Below are 8,755 nucleotides of genomic sequence, written 5' to 3'. Positions count from 1 at the left end.
GTAGTAGCTCTGACCCATTACCCCTCCTCTTTTCCATGTGACTCCCTGTAAAAAGGGAGTCTCCCTGTTCTTTGTAGCCACCCTTCAAATACTGGAACATGGTGATAAGGTCTCCCCTAAGCCGCCTTTTCTCAAGGCTGAACAAACCCAGTTCTCTCAGCCTTTCCTCCCATGGCAGGTTTCCCAGTTCTTGGATCATCTTTGTGGCCCTTCTCTGGACCTCCTCCGGTCTGTCCACATCTCTTTTGTACAGCAGGGACCAAAACTGAACACTATGCCAGGTGTGGCCTTACAAGCGCCGAGTAGAGTGGGATAATGACTTCTTTATCTCTGCTGGTGATGCCCTTCTTGATGCAACCCAGTGTCCTGTTGGCTCCCTTTGCTGCAACAGGAGGACACTGGTCGCGCCTATGGAGCTTGGTGTCCACTAGCACCCCCAGGTCCCTTTCCACAGAGCTGTCCCCAGCCAGGTAGATCCCAGCCTGTGCTGCGCTCCTGGATTATGTTTTCCCACATGCAAGACCTTACATTTGTCTTTGTTGAACTTCATAAAGTTCTTGTTAGCCCACTCTTCCAGCCGATCCAGGTCTTCCTGCAGGGTGGCTCTCCCTTCCAAAGTGTCCACTTCCCCACTCAGTGTGGTATCATCACAAAACTTCATCAGGGTACACTTGATCCCGTCATCCAGATCTCTCGTGAAGACATTAAACAACATGGGGCCCAATATCAATACCTGGGGGACCCCACTTGTGACAGGTTGCCAGTTTGAAGAGGAGCCATTTTACCACCACCCTCTGGGTGCAGCCCCTCATCCAGTTCCTACCCACCGCACGGACCACTCGTCCAGACCCTAAAGCATCCATGTCTCTGAGAGGAGGCTGTGGGAAAGCGTATTGAAAGTCTTGGAGAAATCCAGGTAGACAATGTCCAGCGCTCACCTTACATCAACCAGGCAGGTTACTTTGTTGTAGAAGGTGATCAGGTTTGTCAAGCACGATTTTCCCTTGGTGAATCCATGCTGGCTTTTCCCAATCCTGTGCTTCGTTTGACTTGTGATAGCCCCCAGAAGGATTAGTTCCATAACTTTCCCAGGGACTGAAGTCAGACTGATGGACCTATAATTTCCTGGATCCTCCTTTAATCCCTTCTTGTAGATGGGGATGACATTAGCCTTCTTCCAGTCTTCTGGGATGTCCCCCAATCTCCATGACTTCTCAAAGATTATGGAGAGCGGCCTCACAACGACGTCAGCCAGCTCCCTGAACACCCTCAGGTGGATATTGTCAGAGCCCATCGATTTGTAGGGGTCAAGCACATACCAACTCTGCCTTCACTGACAGCGGGTCTGTGCTTGCATTAACCTGGATTTTCATTCCCCAGGCCTGGGTCCCACCAGTACTGGTAAGGACAGAGGTGAAGAAAGTGCCGAGAACCTCTTCCTTTTCAGCGTCGTTGGTGACTAATTCACCTCTCCTGTTTAACAGTGGGCCAGTATTTTCCTTCTGTTTCTGCTTGTTGTTTATGTACCTGAGGAACCCTTTCTTGTAGTTTTTGACATCTCCGGCCAATTTCAATTTGAGCTGAGCTTTTGCTTTTCTGACTGCATCTCTGTGTGCCCTGGCAGTGCCCTTGCTCAGTCCTTTGTAAATAAGGGAATATTGAAAATCCTGTCATTTCTGGCAAATGTGTTTTTCATTGTCATAATATGAACGTATTTTTGTGTTATTAGAAGGGGTTGTTTGCGTACTCTATGAATACATGCGTGCATTTCTTCATACGTATATGTATTATATATTATATGAAAAGTAGGATTCTGTGACACTGTTACAAGAAAAAAAGTAACTTGTATTATTTAAATATCCATGGTATTTTGTTTCAGCCTCACCTACAGGGCCTCTGTAAATAGTACTCTCCTCTGTCTGAATGGGTAAATCCACCTACTAACATATGGTCTCTCTCTTTTTGTGCAGAGTGACCTTTGGTCCTGCGGCATTACAGCCATAGAGATGGCAGAAGGAGCTCCCCGTAAGTGATACGTGTGCTTCTCCAGTGGGCTGATTAAGACTGAAACATATACTTGGGAGACGCTTGTTGTAATCTAAGCCTAGTTTTGAGGTTTCTGAAAGTATCCTCATGTTATTTCTGTTCTCTTTGGTTTTGCCTGCCCTATAAATATAGAATCCCATAAATAGCAATGCTTTTGATAAAGATAGGATTGTGTTTAAGAACTACAGTGCCGACTGAAGTAATTTAATTTCTATAGCAGGAATATTTGGAAGCTAATGGAGTGTCAGACTTCCTTCCTATGGGTAGTATATTGTGTTTTGAAGTTGTGTCCCAGTTTGTGTATGGCCTGGCCTGGGATGCTGAGACCTCAGCCAGGGAGAGGGGCAGTGGAGTCTGGAGAAAACCAAACTTAATGAAAAAAGCATCTGTAGCAATTGTTTCTGTGTCGGCTTTCTGTTGGTCTGGGTAATGCTAACATTGCTTCTCCTTTGTTTCCACTCGTCGGTGGGCGGTGTTGATCTTCCTTAGCAGTGACGTGACTTAAACTGTAAATCTGTCTTCAACACAAAGTATTGAACTTAATGCTCTCTGCTTGGAAACACTTATCAGTTAATATGGGTGTTTTTGAGAGAGAAACCTGGAAACCAAAAATGCGCAACTTTTTACAGCTTATTTTCCCCTTGTGTAGTTGTTATTTCTGAATATCAAGGCAGACAGCAGATACGTGCGAGGAGGACAGAAGGATTTAAAAAGAAAAGAAATTAGGAATGATGTTTTGGGGTTTAATGGTAATTTTTGTGAAAGTTCTTATTGAACTAGCAAATATGGTTACTCTCACCCCCAACTGGAGCTCTGTATTAAAAAAAATGACAGCCTAAGTTACCTAAGAGTGAGTTAATTAAATTTTTTTACACATAAACAACTACCACCACCACACCACAGCCGACCTTGAAATCTCTGTCTTTGAAAAAATCACGTTGAAATAAAGTATTGATATTTTCCTAGCTAAAAAATGGTCATTTCATTATAGCTGCTGCCTGATTTTGTTGTTGTTGTTAATGTAAAATTTATAAATCGAATCACAACACGCTTGTTTTGATTCATATTTTCAGAGATCTGATGGTTTGGGCTTTTTGTTGTTTTTTTTTTTTCTTCCTAATTGCACGTCTGTATGAATGCCCACTTGAGAGCTGCTCCCAGGACACCTCAGCCAGCGCTGTATTAACAGTGTCTGAGCTACCACTTGACCTCGTTTTTGCCATACCTTTTCGTTCAGTGCATTGGGTTGCCTGGATGGCTTTCAATTAAAAGCTGTGTCTGTGGGTTTTGTAAGCTTGGAATTGGACAATAATATTTTTTTTCATTTCCAAACCGAAGCAGAACTTGGTCCCTCTTTGTGTAAAAGCACAATAGAGGCGTTGAAGGAGTATGCAAAGATCCAGTGTAAATGCTGGACAGCTCTTACTTTGATCTGACCTATGGCATGTGGGCTCTGCCTCCTTCTCCAGCAGCAGCTGAAGGGTCCATCTCTAAGCTTGGTGGTCTGATGGGTTCCACAGGCATCCAAGGGGCTTCTCTGCCAAGGAGGTGGCCCCTTATTTCTGAATCCAGAATCGTTTTCACATCAGTCTGTTTCTCCTGAATACCTGTTTTGTGGGAAACGTTACCTTTTCCTGCAGTGATCATTCAGGCTGAGACTGATGGTGCAAGAAGTCAAGGATAGGAAGATGGTCAAAACAGAGGATTTGCTTCTAGAGACCTTTCTTGGACAACCTCTCTCCCTGCTCCCTTGTTTACCTGTGTTGGCTCTGCCCTGGTGCTTTGCTATGGAACAGGAGGAAAGGCTGTCGGGCAGAGATCCCGGACTCCCACTGAGTGTCCACTGAAATCAACGGGACTGTTTTTGACGAAAGTCATGGGTTTGCATTTCGTTTCTGCAGGGAGTGCTTTTTTTTGATACAAACCCTCCAGTGGTTCAAAACTGTCAGGCCTTGGAGTAAAGAAAATCTCCCAAGTCTGGAGAGTAAAAATGAGACATTCTCCATAATGGGAGAGAAGGGCGGGTGGGGGGAAGTTTGGACGAAACAGTAACTGTGTAGTTCTTCCCTTCTGCCTTCATCACCTCCCGATATTTTGTTAAGTTAGATGATTTGGGGCCAGAGGAGGGCCATGCACAGATATTCCCATCATGGTTGATTCTGAAGGTTAATCCGTGCCTCGATCTCTTTCTCTTTTTGGGGCCGCCCTTGGCACATTGAACTGTGGAATTGTCATTTCGGACCAATTCCGTTTAGCTGTGTTGCTGTCTGCATCTGCTGCATATGCGGTCGGGATGGTGGGAATGGTTGAGGAAGCTGAAGCCACTGTATTGACAGAGACCAACTAAGCCAATGTCTGTATGTTTCTGTTCGGTTTTGTTTTCTTTCCTTCAGCGCTTTGTGACATGCATCCCATGAGGGCACTCTTTCTGATACCCAGGAACCCTCCCCCACGGTTAAAATCCAAGAAATGGTATGTATTAGTTATATCTTGTTTGTAGCCCTTTTTGCAGTGTAATGTTTTCTTGTGTCCCATCACATGCTGTTTTGTACCGCTTCCCCAGAACTGTAAAGCAATTTAAGACAGCAAAAATCACTCTGTTGTTATCTTCTGTGCCACTGAATCAAAGCATGAAATAAAAGGCATGCATTGTTTATTTAGTTCTGTTGGTCCCAGAGAAATTTTCTCTTGAATTGTGTGAAAATAAAAACCAAGCTTTTTTCCTTGACAGAGCAGCATCTGTATTAAGGTGACAAATGGATCCATATTTTAAAAAATAAACTCCCGCAGCACTCTTAATATGCAGTATGTTTTCTCAGATGTGTCGTAACACAGAAACAGAACAGTACTATAGTGTTCTAGTTGCTAAGTTGAAAGGAGCTATTAAAACTAATGAAGGCTTTTACTATAATTATTGTAAACGATTGGAATTGAGTGTGTGCTTCTTGCCAGCTGAGAAGAATCCATTAGTATCGGAGGATTTCCTCCCAGTTACTGGTTACAACTGGCACATATGAAACAAAAACACTCCCTAGAAAGAGGTTTCGTATAGATTGAATGTGATCACAGGATGTTGTGATCCTGTCAAAATAATGAAGTGATTTGACTACCTATTCAATATCAACATAATAAAAGCTTGGCTTGCTTGCTGGGCTTGGTCTTTGCCTGGATTGACTTATTTATGCCCTTGTGCTCTCAAGGTGTTCCTCTCTCATACTTGCTTTCTGCATATGTTAAACGAATAGAGATGCATATACAATATTTGCATAAGACTTTCATTAACCTTTTTATTTAGAATAATAACACTTAAGGCGTGAGGAGTGAAGAAAACAACCACCAAGTTACCTTGAATTTGGCCTCTTAGATTGCGGTAGGAAAGCGAAGTGATGGATGAAAACTGTTATTTTTACACTTAACGATGTAGTGGAGGTATTTACTGCCCAAGCACGGGAGCAGGTTGAGAACACCTAGCAACCAAAAAGGGACTCTGGCCAAAGCCAGTGCTGCTCTAACTCAACTGTTTTGACAGTGTGCTCAGCGACAGGTTGTGAGAAAATAGACCAAATGATGAAAAATGCAGTTTTGAATATTTCCATTATTGACGTTTTGCAAGGCGGCTTGTTTGGTGACTTTTTTTCTCGAGAGGTCCTCTTTCAAGAGCTCAAATAAAGTGCAAATTTAGGAAGGTGATGCTCCAGCTCAGCTAACCCCCATGGCCTGTCACTTTATGCAGTGTGCAGGAGTGGCTCAGTTCGGTTCATGCCCTTAAATTGCATCAGTAAGAACTTGATGCCAAGTGCCTGTGTTGAACAGACAACACTGTTCAACACCCACCTGTTGTTCTATGAGGATTTTTTTTATGTGTGGCTCTTTAGGTAAAAAGTAAAATAATCTTAAATTCTCATAGACCTATCTCGGCGAGCCCAGGTGCGTACAAAAGCAGCGCAGTGCTGCTTGCGTCAGGGCAATGTTGGCTGCAGTTTTTGCAGCTTTTGGTAGGGCTGTTCTGAAACAGGCATGCCCTTAGATAGCTTGGGCAGGCAGAGACACACCAGAACTGCCCTGCCCGTGCTCCAAGCAAGCTGGATACTATCCAGCTCTGGTCCAGAGGTAGCAGAGCTGGGTTTGCATAATTTGCCTTCACATCCTGCTTTTCAGGGCAATTATGCCTGTGAAAGAGGGCACATTACTGGGAGGCTGTGCCTAAGCACTGCAGGTGTGTTTGTATTGCCCTGTGTCCATCCAGCCCTGTGTCCATCAAGCCCAGCGCTCAACTGGAGCACAGTCAGCTCTGTTTAGGAGGCCCGCTGGCAGACAGTGCTTGGGATGTGATGCTCTTTGAGGAAAGGAATTAGACTTTGAGGAAGAACAGAAAAAAATGTTTGAGCTGAGTTTTACCTGTGATCTTGTTTTGTTTTGTTGTTTCCCCCCCTCCCTGCTTTCTCAGGTCAAAAAAGTTTTTCAGCTTTATAGAAGGTTGTCTAGTGAAGAATTACATGCAGCGACCTTCTACAGAACAACTTTTGAAACATCCCTTTATACGTGACCAACCAAATGAAAGGCAAGTCAGAATCCAGCTTAAGGACCATATAGACAGGACCAGGAAGAAGAGAGGAGAGAAAGGTATGCAGCTTCTAAAAGTCAAGCATCGCAGCTTGTTAAAAATACGGTTTTTTTGTCCTGCTTTGCATTCTACATCCCCACCTCTAGAAAAGCTCGGAACAACCCAAACCGTTGAAAGGTTCTTTTTTAATTCATGTTTTGACTATCAGCAGGCTTTTAGGTTTTGTTCTGTTCTCTACAGAGAAAGTATCAATTTCAAGTGTCTTATTTTCAGATGAGTTAAATTTACTCCCTTCTGGGCCACTGCCTCTTCCATACAAGCATTAAATAGTATTTAGGAGGATATTGGCATATATGCCTTTCCCTTTTTTGGTCTGTGGTAGGTTCATTCCTGGCATGGTGCCATAAGTCAGTCTTGCAGGAAATAACCCATCACAAGAGCTATGAAGCAAATGTCTTGGGCAGCCTGTTCTCTTTATTCAGGTGGTGCCGAGGTTCTCCAGGTGTCTCGGCTTACATATAAAACCTGGTGTCGTTCAGGGAATTTGCTGAAAGTCTGCTGCAAAGCACTGTGCTACTTCACAAGTGTGGGAAGATGGGCTTGTATATGTTGAATGAGTTCTAGGGTCTGCGAGAGATCTTCTCACTGAAGGGGAGAGGAACTGGTTCACTAAGGTGCTACTGTAACTCCCCACTGTCCTAAAATTAAAGATAAGCACTGTCTAGGCCTTTGTTTCTTTCCCATTAGATGAGACGGAGTATGAATATAGTGGAAGTGAGGAAGAAGAGGAGGAAGTGCCTGAACAAGAAGGAGAGCCAAGGTAATAATTGCTTTTGGGAGGGCTCTGGGCAATCCATGCCAAGTAAGACTAAAGGTCTGTGAGTATAAATGAGGAGCATGCTAAATTTCTGTCTCTTAAGCGCATGCGCAAGCCACACAAACCACCCAAAGGGTTTGAATACCTATTCTGTGACTGCTAAAGATTTTAAAGCTCCCCCTCATGTGGCCTGGAGCCAGCAAGCTCTGGATGGAGGGAAATTTATGGCAAATATGATGGGTCAGGGGTTCCACAATGTCAGAGTTGGTCCTTATTTTGCTTGGCCTCATTTCACGCCTTCCACTGAGAGCGTGTATTTGACATGCATCCAGTGTCTTTGCTCCGGAAGAAATGAGATTAAAATTTAACGTCATGCTATATTTTATTAATACTCCTCTGCTTTGGAAAATGTATTTAATGGCCCATCAGGCTTTATTGTACATGAGGCTTTAACTTCCTCTTGTTGCAGCTCCATTGTCAATGTGCCTGGAGAATCAACCCTCCGACGTGATTTCCTGAGACTGCAGCAGGAAAACAAGGAACGGTCCGAGGCCCTTCGGAGACAGCAGCTGCTGCAGGAGCAGCAGCTCCGTGAGCAGGAGGAGTACAAGAGGCAGCTGCTGGCAGAGAGGCAGAAGCGCATCGAGCAGCAGAAGGAGCAAAGGAGGCGGCTAGAAGAGGTAGAGACAGGAGACTGGAGATGGAGGGGCAGAAGCCCCTCTGCCACTTGTGTTTCCTGTTCCCACGCCCATTTATATGGTTGGACTTGATGATCTTTGAGGTCTCTTCCAACCATAATGATTCTATGATTCTGTAATTTAAAAAGAGTTCCCTGTAGCCCCTGCACGTCTCAGGAAAGAAAACAACATGTGCAAATCCACTGGCAAACGTAGAGCGAAGCACTTAAATCCATGTCTGACTACTTGAATATAAGCCGTCTTCCAAAGCATATGAATATCCAGCAGCTCCTATGGAGGCAACAAGGAACCAAACTGGGTTGTTTGAAGGTATCTGGGGGGAGGCTGTGTCTTGATCTCTGTTCCAAAGAAGAGGCAACATGTCTAGACTTTAGGTAACTGTAAAGAGGAGGAGACACTAATTATTCCCAGATGGATTTTTTTTTTTTTTTCCTCAAGATTACTTTCTTGGGGGCCATGACATGCTTCAAATTTCCCTTTAAAGCTTTCTCAAACGTCTGTGTTTGGTAGGTAGAAGCCTATTTTTTAATGTATTACTCTCTCATGCACAGTTGCATGATGACTAAAAGCCACCTAGATTTGTAAATATGATTTATAAATCAGTGTTATAATTTTAAGTCTGCAAAAATT

The 8,755-nt window shown here is 43.9% G+C and overlaps 1 protein-coding gene across 1 annotated transcript in view; it reads left to right on the top strand.

Annotated features, from left to right (window-relative positions):
• Positions 1-8,755, top strand: part of MAP4K4 (mitogen-activated protein kinase kinase kinase kinase 4) — an 87,270-nt gene that overhangs the window by 35,432 nt on the left and 43,083 nt on the right. The window contains exons 6-10 of the mRNA XM_009701907.1: positions 1,971-2,025; positions 4,440-4,518; positions 6,494-6,669; positions 7,358-7,430; positions 7,897-8,107. Coding sequence (XP_009700209.1) covers positions 1,971-2,025; positions 4,440-4,518; positions 6,494-6,669; positions 7,358-7,430; positions 7,897-8,107 — 594 coding nt within the window. The remainder of the gene's footprint in view (positions 1-1,970; positions 2,026-4,439; positions 4,519-6,493; positions 6,670-7,357; positions 7,431-7,896; positions 8,108-8,755) is intronic.

Source organism: Cariama cristata, unplaced genomic scaffold (assembly GCF_000690535.1).
Source record: "Cariama cristata isolate BGI_N322 unplaced genomic scaffold, ASM69053v1 scaffold1836, whole genome shotgun sequence".
NCBI classification, from domain to species: Eukaryota; Metazoa; Chordata; class Aves; order Cariamiformes; family Cariamidae; genus Cariama; species Cariama cristata.
Note: the sequence above shows the minus strand (reverse complement) of the source record. Positions and strands in the feature narration are given on the sequence as shown.